Here is a 20,526-nt window from a genome sequence, read left to right on the forward strand (position 1 = left end):
GATTTGTTTGAGTTAATTTTATATCCAGCTACTTCACCTAAGCTGTTTATCAGGCTTACGAGTTCTCTGGTGGAATTTTTAGGGTCACTTATATATACTATCATATCATCTGCAAAAAGTGATATTTTGACTTCATCTTTTCCAATTTGTATCCCTTTGATCTCCTTTTGTTGTCGAATTGCTCTGGCTAGGACTTCAAGTACAATGTTGAATAGGTATGGAGAAAGTGGACAGCCTTGTCTAGTCCCTGATTTTAGAGGGATTGCTTCAAGCTTCTCACCATTTACTTTGATGTTGGCTACTGGTTTGCTGTAGATTGCTTTTATCATGTTTAGGTATGGGCCTTGAATTCCTGATCTTTCCAAGACTTTTATCATGAATGGGTGTTGGATCTTGTCAAATGCTTTTTCCGCATCTAACGAGATGACCATGTGGTTTTTGTCTTTGAGTTTGTTTATATACTGGATTATGTTGATGGATTTCCGTATATTGAACCATCCCTGCATCCCTGGGTTGAAACCTACTTGGTCAGGATGGATGATTGTTTTGATGTGTTCTTGGATTCGGTTAGCAAGAACTTTATTGAGGATTTTTGCATCAATATTCATAAGGGATATTGGTCTGAAGTTTTCTATCTTTGTTGGGTCTTTTTGTGGTTTAGTTATCAGAGTAATTGTGGCTTCATAGAATGAGTTGGGTAGAGTACCTTCTGTTTCTATTTTGTGGAATAGTTTGTGAAGAACTGGGATTAGATCTTCTTTGAAGGTCTGATAGAACTCTGCACTAAACCCATCTGGTCCTGGGCTTTTTTTAGTTGGGAGACTATTAATGACTGCTTCTATTTCTTTGGGGGATATAGGGCTGTTTAGATCATTAACCTGATCTTGATTCAACTTTGGTACCTGGTATCTGTCTAGGAACTTCTCCATTTCATCCAGGTTCTCCAGTTTTGTTGAGTATAGCCTTTGGTAGAAGGATCTGATGGTGTTTTGGATGTCTTCAGGATCTGTTGTTATGTCTCCTTTTTCATTTCTGATTTTGTTAATTAGGATGCTTTCCCTGTGCCCTCTAGTGAGTCTGGCTAAGGGTTTATCTATCTTGTTGATTTTCTCAAAGAACCAGCTCCTTGATTGGTTGATTCTTTGAATAGTTCTTCTTGTTTCCACTTGGTTGATTTCGCCCCTGAGTTTGATTATTTCCTGCCGTCTACTCCTCTTGGGTGAATTTGCTTCCTTTTGTTCTAGTGCTTTTAGGTATGTTGTCAAGCTGCTAATGTGTGCTCTCTCTAGTTTCCTTTTGGAGGCACTCAGAGCTATGAGTTTTCCTCTTAGAAATGCTTTCATTGCGTCCCATAAGTTTGGGTATGTTGTGGCTTCATTTTCATTGAACTCTAAAAAGTCCTTAATTTCTTTCTTTATTCGTTCCTTGACCAAGGTATCATTGAGAAGAGTGTTGTTCAGTTTCCACGTGAATGTTGGCTTTCTATTATTTATTTTGTTATTGAAGATCAGCCTTAGTCCATGGTGATCTGATAGGATGCATGGGACAATTTCAATATTTTTGTATCTGTTGAGGCCTGTTTTGTGACCAATTATGTGGTCAATTTTGGAGAAGGTACCATGAGGTGCTGAGAAGAAGGTATATCCTTTTGTTTTAGGATAGAATGTTCTGTAGATATCTGCCAGATCCATTTGATTCATAATTTCTGTTAGTTTCTCTGTGTCCCTGTTTAGTTTCTGTTTCCATGATCTGTCCATTGGTGAAAGTGGTATGTTGAAGTCTCCCACTATTATTGTATGAGGTGCAATGTGTGCTTTGTTTAGCTCACTTATAATGTATGCTAACTATTAACATCAAAACTATGCTGGGGTTTCAAAGGGTTAACTACTGGTCATTAAACAACCATATTGATTTACTATGTACTCCACTTTAAATGAATAAGACAAGAAAACGGTAAAAAAGAGTTCCATGCAGATGTCTTGAAGTGTTATTCCATTGAAAACAACAACAGTAACAAAAACCAACTGGGGCTTTTTCATGAAATATCCCTGATTCACTTAAAAATAAACCAGATTTGAGAGGAAAATAAATTTATATTCTTTTTATAGTTTCCTGGGGTTCTGCTACGAAGACAGTGAGAAATTTTAAATTTTCAAACATAAGTGACATATACATATTGGATGTTGTGGAAATTATCAGGCTACAGAAGTTTCATTTCAAGTTTAGAGACACCCATATTCCTTTTGACTGGGTCATGACTTTTGATGCTGGTTTTGTTGACTGCTGTACTAAAACACGTACTTCAAGAAAGCCAGTGATTTGGTACTAGGGGCCAGGTAATGGGGTGCTGCAGTGCAATCATAGTCTGAGGAGTTGTGGGTTGCCTATCAGGTGCACCTTTCCCATACATGTTCCTGGAGCTAGTAAGAAAAATATAAGAACAATATTTCTAATTTTTACACGAAGGATTAAAAACTACTTATTAGGATGTAGGATACAGATAGTTATTAACTTATTTAGCCCTAATTATATAATACATAGGACTGTCTTCCCATTTCTTTGGACTTTGCCATGAAAAACTTATTTCAGTTTACTCTTACTTTTATCATCTCTTTTCCCACAGTTTTATTCTATCATATATTAAATGTTTTATTATCTTTTGTAACATCATCTGCTTATCTTTCATTATCTTCTCTCAGAATAGGTCCAAATTCATTATCTTCAAATACCTAACTCAATTTCAACTGTCTGAGACTTCCTTCTACAGGGTTTTCCTGAAGGTTTAATGATATCGTGACAGGGGATTTCTATTTCATAAGAACGCATAAGAGAAGTACCTCAGTTAAATTATTGTATCACCATTTAGAAAAATTATCAAGGCTGGTGAGATGGCTCAGTGGGTAAGAGCACCCGACTGCTCTTCCGAAGGTCCAGAGTTCAAATCCCAGCAACCACATGGTGGCTCACAACCATCCGCAATGAGATCTGGCGCCCTCTTCTGGAGTGTCTGAAGACAGCTACAGTGTACTTACATATAATAAATAAATAAAATCTTTAGAAAAATTATCAAGATTTTTAAAGACTAAAAACAAAGGATGATGGGTTAAAATTCCACTGATAAGACATTTCAAGACAAAACTGCACACTGAATTAGTTAAGGCAAAATAATAACAAAATAATTTATATATTTGCTTGTGAACTTTATTGTTAAATCAAGGATAGTGAAATTCTGTTGGGTTTCACGTATGCATTTCATACAAGTTTTAGCTAAGAACCCAATAAAATATACCCTTTACAGAATGACTATTAAAATGGTTTTAGACTATAGAAAATAAATAATTCTATGTATCATTTATATGATTTTAAAACTCATTAAAATAAATACACACCATATTTAGTATATGCCATTCAAAAACAAACATTCAAAATGTTGTTAATGATCCAGCCCTCGTTTACACACAATCATTTAAACATAGGTGCTCAACCATGGCCTGGGGAGAGACTTTTGCCTGTGACACCAAGTTAATGAACAGATGTGGCCTCCCTTCCCCCAGCCTGGAACCTGCTTGCTCAAGGGTGGAGCTACCGGCTCATTCGTCCTGCCACGCCTACTGCTGGAACCTGCCTTTGCCGCCTGGAGGCACACACGTGTTCGTCCTGCTACTGGACCCTGAGTTACTTGGCGGGATATTGGGTTCCCTCCCCCTTCCTTTATTACTGAGTGTCTGAAAATAGTAAAATTGAGCCTTGAACAGAATGTATGTTGTCTTGGCTCCATTCTTTCTTCTGCCCCGTCTAGATTCCTCTCTTTTCAGCCTGAACTGCCATTCTCAGTTGAACTGTTCGTGTTGTGGACTGCGGGCAGGCCGCAACAGTTGGCGCCAGAACTGGGACCTGAAGAATGGCAGAGGGATGCTAAGAGAAACGACTGCTGTGTGGAGCTCCACAAGAAAGGAAAGGATCTTAATATCGGAGGAGCATCGGAGCAACGGACAGGTACACATGCTAGCGCTAGCCTAAAATTTCAGTTTTGTAAAGTGTTGCTGAGGATACGAATCAAGTTTGAATCAGTGCTGACCCAACACTGTTTCTGCTTGGGGTCAGTAGTTCGTTAATCGGAACTAGATACGGAGACAGGCGGTGTGCCGCAGCTTTTTAGAAAGCTGCTTAGGTGGAAGAAGGAAGGGTTCAAATTCATGGATCTTTTAGATAAGATAGATAGCTGTTGTCCATGGTTCAAAGAAGAAGAAACGATAGATTGTGGAACCTGGAAGAAAGTTGGTGAGGCCCTGAAGCGAGTTAGAGTTTGAGATTAAGCTTCAGAGGCTGAGTCTCTTAAGATATTTCTAGTTTAGATAATGATTAATGTGGTTCCTATCCTAAATAGTAAAATTTAAGATAAGATATAAAGCAATGCCTCTTTATTAAAGCGTTAAAGCTTGCTTTAATAGGTATTCATAGGTATTAATTGATATCCAAACTTCGTAATATGATAGTAATGCTTCTAATATTGATTTTAACAGTGATAAATTGTTTTAAACATAGGTTTTGCTTTCCCAAAGTTGTAGATATTATCCTAACCTTGCACAAAAACTTAAAAATTATGGTTAAAACTGCCATTGTTCCATTGACTGCAGCTTGCAGTTTGATTGCAAATTTAAGATTAATGCTCAGATTAAAAAGTATTTTACCTTTGAGTCAATACAGGGCTCTGGGCAGTCCCAGAGCGGCTTGTGGCCCTTTTGTTTTGCAAACAATGCCTAAAAAAGTTTTTCCCTGTGTTCAAGAAAATTTCTTTTTAACAGTGTTACAGATCTATTCAGATGTTTAAAATAATGCTTAAATTCAAAGATTTTTGCTTCTAGTAAACTGGTAATCACTAGAAAATTTTGCCTCTACGTATGGCTAATATAGCTTTACATTATGTAAGAAAAATGTTTATTGTTTCTGCTTCTTTACAAGAAGCCAAAAGTTTTAATCTTTCAGTATATATTGTTTCCTAAGTGGAAAGTATTTTATTAACTAATGCTTCTCAAGGGAAGTTTACCTTAAATCCTTGCTTGTCATTTTTCCAGTTTAGACTAGCTTCTAGCCTTTTAACTTTATGGCAATAGTACATCAGAGACTGTATATTCAGACTTAGTAAAATTAGTCATTTAATAGAGTCATAATGATTTTTCACTCTTCTTCAGTGTGACCAGCCATTCTAACTCAATCTTAGACTGGTCTAATATTCAGTTCAATTATTAGAGATTCCTATATTCTAAATTACCTAGCAAAGTTAATTCAGAGCATTTCCCCCAAGGTCACCAAAGGCTCATCTTGCCTTCACCTTATTTGTCCTAAACTTTTTGCAAACTGACATTAAAGGTCAGTCTGCAGCGGAACGCCACTGGCACCCAGTTACTTCTAATTCTTATGCATTGGTAAAATGGAAGGACGCCCTGACTAATAAATGGAAGGGTCCAGATCCAGTTCTAATCTGGGGAAGAGGCTCGGTTTGTGTTTTTTCACGAGATGAAGATGAAGCACGGTGGCTACCAGAGAGATTAATTCGTCAGGTAAACACAGATTCTGTCTCTTCTCGTAAGTATCATTCTAAAGACTAAAATTCCTCTTGTGCTTAGATTTCAGCTGGGAGTGGAAGCTCTCAGAAACATTGTTTTCCTCTGAGCCAAATCCCCTACAGGAGGCCGGAGATTAGCTTTAGTTTTACAATTTGCATCTAAATAAAGTACCTTGACTTCTCCAAACAGAAAATTTACATTGTTACACTCTCATTGTTTAGAATTCTTCCTTTTCTCAAGCAGGTCAATCTACATTCTCGGGTTCTCCGCCCCTAAGAGCAAACAGGTGGTACTGCTAATCTCCCTTCCAAGGACATCCCAGCATGTGGCTTTTCAGTCTAAGATAAGATTTAGATTTACCAGGAGAGCAAGGGAAGTAGAAATTTCATATATATTTACAGAGATTAGTTCTTATTTTGATAGAGATGGGCTTAGTCCCTTAGCTGGCCTCTGGCTTTTCACCCTTGCTGTTACTGCAAGGTGTCCTTAGTTCGTCAGGCTATTGAGAATAACAGAGATGAAGAGGAAAGACCTTCAGCTCCTATTTTAACCAAAATTAATGGTGTTAATACTGACATAATTCTTGTCTAGGCCTTGCTAAATCTGAGGTTGACAAGTCTCATATAGAGACCGCGCATAACTCAGAATTGCGATTCTGATTCATAATCATATGAATACAGTATGGGTACTGCTTGGCGCAGGAGATTACTGCGGAGGGAAGGTCCAGCTTGACCGTTTCTGAGTTCCCTGTGCGACACACCTGATTTGAAAGCGGTTGGTATCTGACTCCAGCTAAAATCCAAAAATACTTAAGGCTCTGCCTCCCCTCCCCAAAAGATACCAAGAGCCACAGATGTGAGTTGTTATAATGCTCACGGGAGGAATCAGGTCAATGTCCACCCAAGTCAAGGTTAAAGGCCCACTCATCTATGGATGAAAAGAATCATTTGATCACCTCTGTTAAGCATTGCCTATTTAAACTTAATTAATAGGGGGGAGAGAGGTTGGAGACCTTGCTGTCGTAAGGGCAGGCCCTTCACTGCCTCCCACCCAAATAAAAAAGCCAACTGGCCTTGTACTAAAGAGCTGGTCTTACCCCCTTCTCACTGTTTCCCCTGCCTGTCACCCAAAATTGCGGAGGATTATCAGCTCAGTGTTATTCTAAATTTGTTTAGTTAAACTCAGCCAGGGTTCCAACGCCCTACTTAAAATGCGAACAGGTAGCTACCTATTCAGCACTAATTAGCATTATAAAGTCAGAGCCTATTCTGTTAAGTGGTTTACTAGGATAATAAAGACAGTCTTAGCCAGATACAGTTTACCATTAGAAAAGTTAGGGAATCCCACAGAAACAGGTTTTTTCTTTAGCCCTAAGAACTCAGGCAGAACTATTGAACATAGATAATTTTTCTGCCTCAGGCCACCCCCTTTTTTATTTTTGTTTTGTTAACTAATGGGAGGAAATGTGGCCTCCCTTCCCCCAGCCTGGAACCTGCTTGCTCAAGGGTGGAGCTACCGGCTCATTCGTCCTGCCACGCCTACTGCTGGAACCTGCCTTTGCCGCCTGGAGGCACACACGTGTTCATCCTGCTACTAGACCCTGAGTTACTTGGCGGGATATTGGGTTCCCTCCCCCTTCCTTTATAACTGAGTGTCTGAAAATAGTAAAATTGAGCCTTGAACAGAATGTATGTTGTCTTGGCTCCATTCTTTCTTCTGCCCCGTCTAGATTCCTCTCTTTTCAGCCTGAACTGCCATTCTCAGTTGAACCGTTCGTGTTTTGGACTGCGGGCAGGCCGCAACAGACAGAGAAAGCTAAAACTGACAAGTGGAATTAAATTGACGTTATAAGCTTCTCCACAGCTAAGAAAGCACACAACACATATACACACACCCTCAGAACAGAGAACACCAGCAAAACATTCTTATAACTAAGTTCTCTAGTATAAAAGGAACTCCAAAGTTTAACACCAGTTATGAAATAACTATAAAAAATGGCCATACTCCTAAATAGGTATTTATCAAAAACAAAGAAATATCACTTGGTCAGGTCTATGTAAATAAATAAATAAATAAATTCCCCAAATCCCCAGACCAACCATGGAGATTAACCTATAAACACTGAAGGACTTATTATTATTATTATTATTATTATTATTATTATTATTATTAAAGACAGGGATGGAAAGTACTAGAAAGAGTCCTTGAGCACTGTGGGTAGAACTGAAAAGTAGCACAGCCATTTTAAAAACTGATTCTGAAGAACTGGGTAGGTTCCAGCAATGCACGCCTGACCAATTGTCTAAAGGAGTGTAACCTGTCATTTGAAGAGGCCTTTTCATGCTGACATATATTTCAGCAATATTAACAACAGCAAAGTAATGGTAACATCAGCTTGCCAACTGATGAATGGATAAAGATAAAGAAAATGTGATATATGCCCAATGACATATTACCGAACTGTAAAAAAAGTATAAAATCCTGTTGCTGGTAACATATATCAATTAAAAAAATTAACCCAAGCACAGAGAAATAAACATCTTATTATATACTCACATGTGGAATCTAACTCTGAAACAAATGGCAAAATATAAACACATGCAGCTATTTTTATGAAAAGCATCAAATAAAAAATGTTTCAAAGATGTGTTCTAACCATCTAAATATATTCTTATATTTGTTATAAGTAATTTAGATTTAGAATAGTTCATGCAATTTAATTACAATTTTATGTTTTTAGTGTACTTTATGCAATATATAAATGTGAGTATATTTTAAGCAATTTAATATTTAATTTAGTTAGCTTTACACTTACAGAAAGAAATAAAACCTTAATTCTGTATATTAGCTTAAGGACATATGGCATGTTTGGCTTTGCTGTTGCCTAGCATTGGGATATAGAACTTCAGAAAACTGTCTAACTTATATTATGTAGGAGACAGGAAAAAATGGTAACTCGACATATCATTAACTATTGACAAATACATTATTTAGCAAAAGATACCTGTTTATAAAAAAAGAAAAAAGATGAATAGGTAGCAGGTCTTCTCTTTAAGGTAAATCTTTATATTTAAAAATAAAACAAAATGGGAATGGGTGGGTAGGGAAGTGGGGGGGAAGGTTTGGGGGACTTTTGGGATAGCATTGGAAATGTAATTGAGGAAAATACATAATAAAAATATTAAAAATTAAAAAAAAGAATAAAAAAACCCTGAAAGGTTCTGGTTTCTGCAAAAACAAATATTAAAGCAAAATACATGTCAAAAAAAAAATAAACACATGGCCCAGTGGTGGTGACACATGCCTTTAATCCCAGCACTTAGGAGGCAGAGGCAGGCGAATTTCTGGTTCGAGGCCAGCCTGGTCTGCAAAGCGAGTTCCAGGATAGCCAGGGCTACACAGAGAAACCCTGTCTCGAAAAACAAAAAAAAAAACCAAACCAACCAACCAAACAAAATATATATATACATGGGTTCTATCTCTAATTAATATTTATATTAATATACAAATATATATACATATACATATATATTCCAAAATAATTGGATTTTATGAACGAGTTAGTGTCACTGCCAAGAATTAAATAATTTCTGTTCTAGGACTATCCAATGGAGAATATTTGTGAGTCCCAGACGTAATTGAATTTTTCTAATATTCACAGTAAAAACAGGCAGAAAATAGCATATGAATATTCTAAATATTGCCACTTCATCATGCTAGCAAAATAAAAATTGTGTTGAGATATTCTAGCCTTCTCTTCACATAAAATCACTGGAATTTGGCCTACAACTTACCTACACAGAGATGTCATGAGACCAGCTACATGTGAGTAACAGTTTCTCTTTGGGCAACGGAACACTAGAATTATGTATTTGAGCTGAATGTTATAAATCTTCACTGGCTCAAATTATTGGCAAAGGAAAAGAAGGGCTGCATGCAGTAACAGTTGCCGATACGATACCACTTTCCTAACGCTGTCCCATTTCTAGTGTTTTCACATTCTAAATTATGACATATATACATATATATACTTAATATGTAATAATTCAACACAATTAATATAATATAAAACACATTGTAGAAAGGCAAATTTATAAATTTGCATCCATAACAAGAACAGGGGTTCACAGGTGATCCCTGACATTTTAATTCATAAATATTTTTCTTACTGTTCTGTGCAAGTCAGTGAACTATAATATGTTTTCGGGGTGGGGGTGGGGAATAAAAATAGTTCTTAAGTGATGTATGTAGCCCCAAATCAGAATAAAATTAGAACCTATAACTGCAGTCCATACACAAAGTGTCTTAAGATACATAAGAGAAACCTTTGGAAGGAACAAAGGAGAACAGGCAGGATGGCAGGCTAGGAGGCAAGGAGGAAGCTGGCAGGGTGGGAGGAGGGAGAGGAGAAGGAAGAAGGAGGGATGGGAGACTTGTAGTTTTCTGATTCTGAAACTTTTCCAGTTGCTGTTTTCTTCCTGGAATGGAGGTCCCTTTCTTTCGAAATTGGTTCGTAACACCACCTCTTGAGATTCCACCAGCCTAGGTGTCCTTGCTCTCCTTATACCCACTCACTGCAACCTAGATTACTCATCTGTAATCTTCGCACTTTAAGGGGGATCATATGTAGCTAGAGAACTTACAAAACCTAGGTTCCTGGGCTCCATCCACACAGATTTTCTAAATAGTTCAAGCTCTGAAAAAAAAATGCGCTTCTAATGTATTCTCATACGGTGCTGTGCCATATCTGCTGATCCGGGAGCACTGTTTAGAACCACTTGTCTCCTTGGAATGAGAGGGAGAAAACTTTACCATCTTTGTATTCCGGTAGAGGGTGACTTCTGAACTATAATAGTCATGGACAAGAGTTGGTGGGAGCGCAAGCCAGAGCTGAATCACTCATAAATGCAATACTGACCATAAGGATATCAGAGCAGATATGGTAACATTAGGTCTACTACCATTTCTAAGGATGGAAACCCACGTTCTTTCTAGGTCCTTTTAAAATGATTAGAGGTGTGCCCTAGGAGAGAAGGCCCAGCGGACATTCAGGTATCAGGAATGCCTCCTAAATAGGCATGACAGAACAGTTACCCATGGTATTGTCATCTGCTTTTGCAAAGATGAAGCACTACTGCAGTGGCCACTTTAAATTCTCCAGCAACTTTAAAGAACCAGCCCTGGAAATGCTTGTTTCACGTAAAGCCACACATATGAAGAACAACCCACACGTTGGAACTGGAATAAGATCCAGAATGGCGCTCAAACATCATTGCTGTCCTTTATTTCTTTTTGTCCTAAATTATTTCTATTTCTTTGTACTTTTAGAAAAATTATATTAGTACCTAGTCGGCCATCACTGGAAAGAGAGGCCCATTGGACTTGCAAACTTTATATGCCCCAATATAGGGGAATGCCAGGGCCAAAAGAATGGGAATGGGTGGGTAGGGAAGTGGGGGGCGCTATGGGGGACTTTTGGGATAGCATTGGAAATGTAATTGAGGAAAATATGTAATAAAAAATATTAAAAATTAAAAAAAAAAGAAAAATTATATTAGTACACAGGCACACCAGAAGAAAGCATCAGATCCCATTACAGATGATTGTGAGCCACCATGTGGTTGCCAGGAATTGAACTCAGGACCCCTTCTTTTACTTCTTACTGAGAAAACCTATTTATATTTTGGTTTCCAAGGATTGTAAAGCTAATGTTCTATATAGAAGGAAATTTAGATTTGTGGAACAGTGACCCCCCTACCACACATCAGAAACAGGAAGTAGCACTTTGTTCAAAGTAAAACCTGAAATATCTTAGGAGCCGAGACTCTATTTAGGTCAGTTAAGCGGTCAGAAGAGAGAAATATTTCTTTCAGTAGATCATTAGGGCGTGGCCCATCACAATCTCATTTCGCTTTCCATTTACTTCTGTCTAGGTTAAAACATAGAAATGGTCTCTGTGGTGACACGGGGTCCTTCTCACCTTGGTGCCGCCATGCTTCTTTTTGCTTACTGAAGGTGACCCTGGCTGCCCGGGGCTGGGAACAGAACTGGATCCTGCCGATGTGGGACCTGAGTGAGCATGAGACCCTTTCTCCACAACTGATGACATGACCAATGGGGACTGCTGGAGTGAGACTTTCTGCAGCTCTGCCGCCAGCTGCTTGGGATCCACGCCTGGAGACTTTGCCTTATCCACTAGAACAAAAAGAAAGGCGTTATGTCTTGGGTCTGTATGTTGGACACACTATGGCGCTGGTGAGAGTTCTAACTGATGACACAATCATTACTTAGAGATTAAATTAAGCTTTCAAAACCAAATGTACTCAATTGCAGTTTTATGCATTTATTAGTGGGGAAATCTAGAACGACCAGCTAGGAGTATTATAATGATGAATTACAGGGGCAATTTGAAGTTCTACTAAGTCTTCAGAAAAATACTTTGAATATTTTATTAGGTGAACTGTGGGGATGACAAAACATCCTATTTTATTTCCAAGAACATGATAAATGGACATATTTTCTCTGTTCTATATCTTCCATATTTTGTTCTTTGTAAAGAAAGTTTCAGAGAGTATATGGCATTTATGTATGTATATGTATGTATATGTATGTATATGCATGTATGTATGTATATGCATGTTTGTATGTGTGATCTCTGTTGGACATAGTCTATTTCCATAACTCAGACTTCCCAGAATCATTGTAATAAACAGGAGCAAAAGGCCAAAAAAATTTTGTGCTAAAAAAAAATAGTAACTAAAAATTATATGACTAAAAAGAAATGGCTCAAGGATTGCCTTCACAAGATGAATTCATATTTAGGCAATTCAAAACATAAACTTATGTCATACATATTTAATATATATTTCTAGCCTAGTATAACAGTTAAATATGCAACATGTTTTACCAGAAAGGTAAAAATGTAACTAAAAAAAGTTTTGGTGTCGTAATCATAATCATATGCATGTATACAAATCTATAATTCTGTCTGCATGTATTTCAAACAGGTAGCTTATGCATGTGCCTCTTCATCCATCTTTGAAATCAGATTGCTGTCACCTACCAACTTTTGGTGGCTCATGAAGTTCCAGATGCTGCGGATTTTCGGAGTCTGACAACATATTGAGGTCCCTAAAAATTAAGACAGGTTATTAAGAAAGACACCGAGGAAGCCTGAAACAAAAGGCACCTTTTCCAACTGCCCTGGTTGTATTTTCAGGAGGTCAATGAGAAGTGGTTCATGGTATAAAGCAACCCCCAGGCATGCTCACCAGGCTAACCCAGTACATATTAGCAATGTTGTCAAAAGTCAAAGCTGATAAAAATGATCATTTAAGGTGAAATCTTTATGAATTAGATGCAAGTCATTTCAAAATAGTACACACATTTATAGAATCCAAGTAGGATCTGTCCTCCTTTTAAATGACACACGTTTTAATAAAAGCATGGAAGAGCTGTAATATAATCAGAAACTGTCGGCTTGATTCTCTCTATACCTTACTTAGCCTTTGATTCAGAACACAAGAAAGCCATGAACCTTGTATTCACTTCATTTTCCATTTTCTGAATCTCTTGCTGGCTGGCAAAGGTTCCACCTTAACAATTTTAAATTAAAAGAGACATGGTAGCCAAAAAATGGAAACAGAAAGATGGGGAAAAACTCACAGTCTTACACATATTTCTGCTTCCCCACTTTGCTGATTAATGATGCTCTGCACTTCTTCGTATGTTTTAGAAGTTAAGGGGATTCCATTCCATTCCAAAACTTGCATCCCTAAAAAGACAAATTTGAGTATAAATTCAAACATGCGTACTATCTTCAGTCTTAGTTCTTGGGCACAAAAGACATTTTGCTTGCTTTTAAGAGTCAAATCAGCACACCATTTCAGAGAATATTGGTTCAATGTTCTCTAGAACATTGTTAGATAGTCAGATATAAACTTACCTGAGTGCATAATGCATGTTTAAGACAACATGCAAGTTTTGCTTTTGAAAACCTATTAATTCTTAGCAAATACATGCACAATGTTCACACTCTTAGGAAAAAAATACTGAATAAACATACAAGTAATTGCAACCATTAGTATTGAGTGCCATGTTTTGTCATGGAAGGGAGTGTTAAGAAGTCACTAGGATGTCCTGATGAAGCTCTGCTCCTAAGTGTCACCCAGATAAATAAGGTGGCACTTTGTGTCTTCTATTTCACTACATGGCAGATATTTCTGAAGACAGCAGCAAGGCCTTGTGATCCTGTAACCTGTGCAGTACTACAAGGCTCAGAATTCAGAAAGGCCCTGTTCTGGGCTGTAATCTTAAAAATCCACTGTTTTACTTTTTACAGAATCCAATAAATTATGTGCCCCTCATACCTGGTCAAGGCACTTCGTCTATACTATGTATCTGAAAAGATAATTTTATGAAAAAAGAAAATAGTAATATTCAATATTTAAATATTTTACATCCAGGTCTTTTACCTCATTTTGTGAGTTGTCAAAATAACCCAAGTAAGTACAGCCATATGAGATGAGTCTACACAGCAGAAAATCATCTCATGGAGTACCCCAGTAACTGTGTTATCAAATTTATCCTACAAAAACTGTCCATATGCCATGACACAGTAAATTCAAAAAAACAATTATTAAACTATTACATCTTTAATAAACTTCATACTGTGTAATTCCATTGTGCTTAATTCAGCACTGGTTCAATGCAAAATTATAAATACAGTATGGTTGTGTCTAAGTTTTAATGGTATTATACATATGGGACAGAATGTTGCCAGTTGCAATTAAGTGAAGGAAATGCCTTTATAGTGTAGTGGAATAACAGAAGAAGTCCACCAAAAGGCTCAAAGTAACACAAAAAGACTTTTCTATAACTTACTCCAAGAAACCTTTATCTTCAGATGGGCCTTAGGTTTATTTGAACCGTCCCAGCTGTTGTACACAGAAAATAAGAAAATTACATAAAAGACAATGATACTAAGAAAGGCTCAGCACAGTGAAAGCAGAAAGCAAAGTGGTTTTTTGTTTTTGTTTTTGTTTGTTTGTTTGTTTGTTTGTTTTCATTTTCAATCCAGGAGGAAAACCTACATTTATTCTGAATTGAAACTTGATGCTATAATGATGTAGATATTACCTCTTCACCTTTCTAGAGAATCACATTCTAAGGAAATAGTCACAGGTCAATATTTTCCTTTTGCATTTGTCTGTTCGTGTTTTTACATTTTATAACAAAAGAAACACTGTCAAAACTTAATTGACGAGTGACATAATAAACAAGTGTCTGGTCATAATGAAGGACAACACATTTTATGTTGTCAGGAACATTGCTGACCAGATTCTTGCCCAGATACGCATGTGGTTCTTTTAACTCTGAGAAACATTCTGCCCCATAGACACTTGACCTTCTTTTATCTGTTCTTGTATTTGTCTGTGTATTGGAGACAGCTAAAAATATAGCTTTCCTCCAGCTCCTTTGTCCTGGTCTGGTTCACATGCTGATGTACTATGGAAAGAGTCACTGCTTTCAGCAATTGCTGAATGTTTCCAACGCCATTGCCTCTCAACTCCTGCCAGAGAATGGGATGCTACTAGTATTCATTTCATAAAATATTTGTAGAATTATGAGTTAAATGTCATGTAATTTCAAAATAATATATTTGCTTCAAGACACAAACAAAATGAAGGATAACAACCATAGACTCATCTCAGTAGTTATGTAAAGGACATTTGATAATATTTTAATAGATTTTATAAAATGAAGAATGAACTTGGTATAGAAGAAATGCATCACAGTTTAAAAGATATAATAAGTCAATGGTTAATACTGTGGTGATTAAAGAGACTGACCACTTCTCTCTAATCTGGAATAGAGATGTTCATGACCAGTCCTTTTACTCAGCATAGGTCTCTAAGTGCTGGTTCAGGCAACCACACAAGAAGAATAAAGGAAAGGTTCCAGTCAAACTCTTATTGCTCTCTCTCACACAACCTTACAACCAGAACGCCACAAACACATTACCAATCATGATGTAGGACTAATAAATTTAAGAAAGTTGCAAGATAAAAGGTAAACATACAAAAATCAGTAGCACTGCTCTAACAACAGGGTATTAACTGCAATAGAAATCAAAAAAGCAAACTCTTTTACAATGATAAGATTTTAAAAACAAAGTAGCTAGGAATGAATTTACTTAGTTATGTGAAAGATCTTTAGAAAATAAAGTATAAAGCAGTTATGGAAGTTGTTGATGAGGATACAAAGAAAGGTAAATATAACTATATGTCCACGGTCTTCAAGAATGGACACTATTAAAATGCTTATATATCCAAATTCTTCTGCAGACTCAAATCAATTTCTATTTAATATCAAAGACATTCTTCAAAGAAAGGTTACTGTTTTAAAGTATGTTTGGAAGTCCAAAAGTCCCAAACATAAAAATCCGCCTTGAGAAAGAATTCAAGCAGGAAGCATTATAGTACCACATTTAAAAATGTTTGATATGTTTATGTATTGTAAAATCCTACAAACTAAGTTACGAAAACTAATATGTGCAAAAACATGTTGAAACTTACACTCTTACATTTTATCATTTAATATTTTAGGTGTATTTTCAATCTTAAAGTTCCTTGATTAGTAGAATATAAGAAATCCTAGGAATACCATGCATGTGAATGTTTAATACTGAGAATCAGAAACAAACATTAATATTTATTATGGATTTAAGTTTTATCAAGATACCTCTTAAATGGGCTGCCAAATTTGAGAGTTCACAGATGGCACCACAATGATATTCATAGAGGGTGTCTACTGCACAGGTTGCCAGTACAGAAACTAAGACAAATTCTGAATTTTTGTCAAGTATGTAACAGTGATGATTTGCTGTTCCAAATTATAAATTCAGTAAATTGTCATGGGTCAACAGAGGAGAGGGAGATATCTTAAGAAAGGAAGAATGGAAAGGAGAGGGTCATGGGATACATGTGACATAAACAAATGGAAAGAGAGTTTTGGGAAGGAAGGGGCCCATAAAAAATGGCACTAGGGAAGGCAACGTGGTCGAGGGATGTATTTGAATAGAATGTAATGAGGCAGAGGCAGGCAGATTTCTGAGTTTGAGGCCAGCCTGGTCTACAAAGTGAGTGCCAGGCCAGCCAGGGCTACACAGAGAAACCCTGTCTCGAAAAACCAAAAAAAAAAAAAAAAAAAAAAAAAAAAAAAAAGACACATAGATATGCAAGTGCCATAATGAAATCCAAAATAGGTACCATAAAATTTCTAGACTAGTGTGATAAAGCAAGGATGCTCTAGTTTAATTTGTTATAAAAAAAAGAGAGAGAGAGAGATGCATAATAGCTTAAATGATTTGCTTAACACCAGGAGACTGCTGAAGAGTCTACCTGCATACAGTAAATAACCATATAGTGTTAAGCAATATCTAAGTCTAAGAATGGTGATATTATTCAGGGTTGCTGGGATGCCATCCTGTTATCTGATGGAAAGTAGAGCATACAGGAAACATTTATGAAATTATAGTAGAGAATCAGTTTTAGTGAAGGAATGGTGTGTCACATTTTCCAAAGTATTAAACGACTCTTATTCCATTGGCCTGGGTAGGTAATTCCATGAGGGATGACTGCCTCAAAGTAAAATTTCTACAAGATGTCCTTAGGTTCCATGACTGCCATTGAACCCAGAACTTGTCTTATAAACAGCAGGGCACAGTTAGGAAGTCCCCTACCCTGGAGGAAGTGCTCTGGCTTTGAAAGGACACCCTCAGTATTGTGGAGTATTTTCAGTGTTCTAGAATATATGATTCCTAAATGGATAATGTTTTTACTGAATCTAGGACAGAAAACACCAATTAACGTACACAATTTGTGTGTGTGTGTGTGTATTTTAGTACCAATACTGCAAATCCATGCTTTCAAAAATAGAGAAGATAAGGGAATAAAATTTCTATGATGTGTGTTCAACCTTGGGACTTTTCTTTTAGTTTACAATGATCACTAAAACAATTCACCATTACAGTCTAGTACTTTCTGGAAGGATTGATACATATACCAATGTCAATTTATTACTATAATCTACTGTCTTAGCATACTGTGTATTATCAGAATAAGATAAAATCAGAAAGTTACTGAATAAATTAGAAGATAATTGGCATGTTAGTATAATTTGGTTGATCCCTAGGAAATGATGTAATATGCATAATGACACTATCTCATTTTAAGTGGATTTGAGTTAAAAAATGTAAAACCATTTTGAAATTGAACTTATCAGTTGATTTTGTTGATATGCCCAGGGAGGATGTTTCTAATGACCTTATAATTAAATCATATTAGCATATGAAAACTATCACATCTGAAGAATGTCATGTCCAGCTAATATAAAAAGGCTAAGTAAAAAAAGTATGGGAATTATGCAGAGATACATAGTGTAACTGAATGGAGAAAGGAAGTTAAAAGGCACAAAACACCCAAATGATTACCTTTTCCATTTTAAATGTCCAGGTTGAATCATTAAGGGCTATAAATTTAGTTATTATTTAATTCTTTTTCTATGTTTATATATTTTAAGTATTTCTTTTTAACATCATGCAACTGTAATAATTTAATCATATAATGGAATTAACACAGATTACCATCATTTTGTTTTTAGAAATATTGTTTCCTAATAAATGTAAGTGCTATTGAAAAGGTGGCAATATCATCATCTCCCCTGAGCATACTCATAAGGAAAATATAAATTTTATTTCATAATATTGTTTGTTAGATTAAATGCACAGAATGTGCATTTCTGAGATGTGAATTTAAAATTTTACATAAATGAGAAAGTACAAGAAGTATAATTGAAAAAGCAGATTGGACAAGGAATCTTGTATTCAATATTTATCATTAAATGGAAAAATTGTAATATTCTTATAATTCTTAAATGCAGAGGGGAGTGGGTGTTGGTGGTGGACTGAGACTCAGAGATATGGGAGAGAAAGATGAGTGTGTTGAAAACTTCCCTCACAGGATAAATGATTTGGGGAAACTAACACTCATGTTGACTGTAGCTGGCAATACTCTGAGTACTTGATGTTTGCTATGAGCAAATATTACATTTCTTCACTAATAAGTAAATGATATGTAAGGTGAAATGTGTGCTAATTGCCATGGTTTTTAGATCAGTTCGTGTACATATATATCAGTCTAAGAAAGTAATACAGTAGAAACAGTTTTTGAGAAAAAATTAAAATATCTTTGGCTCATTTCGGATTGTTTGTAATGTATGCTACTGATAAACTGTGATGTGTCCTTTGAGCTCCCTGAGAAGCCGGCTTTGGAAGCAGGGCTAAGCCCTTAGTTTTCTTTCTGACCCAAACATGTTCATGCCAGAGTGTCTTCTGATGTCCTCCATCTGACAATGGGTTGTTTCCCCAACCCAAACAGGGAGAACAAAAAACTGAACAGTGAAAAGTTTGTGTTCTTGAGACAGCAAGAAGGGAAAGCATTTCCAGCAGACACTAGGACTGTTTATCTTATACGAAAGTGCATGTGGTGGGAAAGGGAAGGCTGGAGTTCAGCTATAGCATTTTCACTCAGGGACAGCAAGTTTAAATGGGAACTCCAGTTTAGTCCCTCAGCTTTCCCAGTTGGTTTCTGCTGGATGTGAGCATCTCATTTGAAGTTCTGTGTTTGTCTGTATCTCTTTGTTCTTTTATTTGGAAGCCTCTCCAGATGGAACACTCTGAACTGCGCAGGAAGCCTCCATGGGACCCCTGAGACTCTCCATGGGACTCTCCAGCTTGCTGCCTTTAAGTGATTTCCTCCTTATGTTTCTGTTGGAACTTTGTAAGCCCCTTAATTTGATGATTACCCAGTTTTGATCTCTCAGTTTTCCTTGACTAATTTTCTCTACTGATATTTTAAATGTCCAATTTATGATATTCTTCTACTTACTCTTTATTCTTTTACCTTTTGTTTTGTATATGCTTATAAATTCACCAATTCAAAAATAAAAGTATGGCTTATCCCAGAACCAATCCCTAAGTCTCATCCATAGTGCTGCAACAGATCACCAGCTGCATCCTTCCTTCCTCTGTGCCCCAAATCTCTAGTGGACGCCACAGACTACTTCCTCTTAGCCTCCCTCTACCCACTCATAGCTGTGTTCCAGTGCCCAATCAATCGTGTACATCCTGTTCAACTGCAGGCCACAACTGCCAGAAATCCAGGCTCCAACACCAGCAGTTATTCCCTGTGATTATACCAGCTGAAGCAGCCAGCAAAACAGGCTACAGACAGACAATATATTCTGTGAAAATCCAGAGAAGAAACAGAGACCAAGAATCAAAACATCCACACAACAAAGGAAAAAAAAAAAACCAGACATCATCACCTAGACTTATATTCATCCCAAACCCAGATTCATAGGTTGAAGCATAAGAACACAATCAGTAAAAGTCAGGGCAATATATCTCCCCCAGAGCTCAGCCAACATAGCTGACACACAGGAAAACACCTCAAAACCAACTAGATGAAGATACAAGAGGTTCTTCAAGAGGAAATGAATAAATCTGTTAAAGAAATCCAGGAAAATGGAAACAATTACACAAAGGGACTAAATCCTTTAAAGAAAGCCAAGAAAATACAAATAGTTGAAGGATAAAGCAGTTCAGGAAATAAATATGGAAACAGAACAAAGGAAACACAAACTGAAGGAACTCTGAATATGAAAAATTTTAGAATTTTAATAGGAGCTATAGAGACAAGCTTCACTAACAGAATATAAGAGATGGAAGAGAGACCCCCAGGTATTGATGATATAGAAGAAATAGATACACCAGTCAAAGTAAATGCTAATTCTAAAAAATACCTTTAACATAACACTTATAGGAAATCTGTGACCCTATAAAAAGACCAAACATAATAATAATAGGAATAGAGAAAGAAGAATCCCAGCTCAGAAT

The 20,526-nt window shown here is 36.7% G+C and overlaps 1 protein-coding gene across 3 annotated transcripts in view; it reads right to left on the reverse strand.

Moving 5' to 3' along the window:
- Positions 1-20,526, reverse strand: part of Pclo (piccolo presynaptic cytomatrix protein) — a 359,262-nt gene that overhangs the window by 93,374 nt on the left and 245,362 nt on the right. For all 3 annotated transcript variants that reach the window (XM_029477261.2, XM_085836473.1, XM_085836472.1), the window contains exons 11-13: positions 13,233-13,341; positions 12,631-12,698; positions 11,548-11,762 (exon numbers count right to left, since the gene is read on the reverse strand). In XM_029477261.2, the coding sequence (XP_029333121.2) occupies positions 11,548-11,762; positions 12,631-12,698; positions 13,233-13,341 (392 nt within the window). The remainder of the gene's footprint in view (positions 1-11,547; positions 11,763-12,630; positions 12,699-13,232; positions 13,342-20,526) is intronic.

The sequence above is a fragment of the Mus caroli genome, unplaced genomic scaffold, assembly GCF_978045245.1.
Source record: "Mus caroli unplaced genomic scaffold, Mus_caroli_1 scaffold_4, whole genome shotgun sequence".
Classification (NCBI taxonomy): Eukaryota; Metazoa; Chordata; class Mammalia; order Rodentia; family Muridae; genus Mus; species Mus caroli.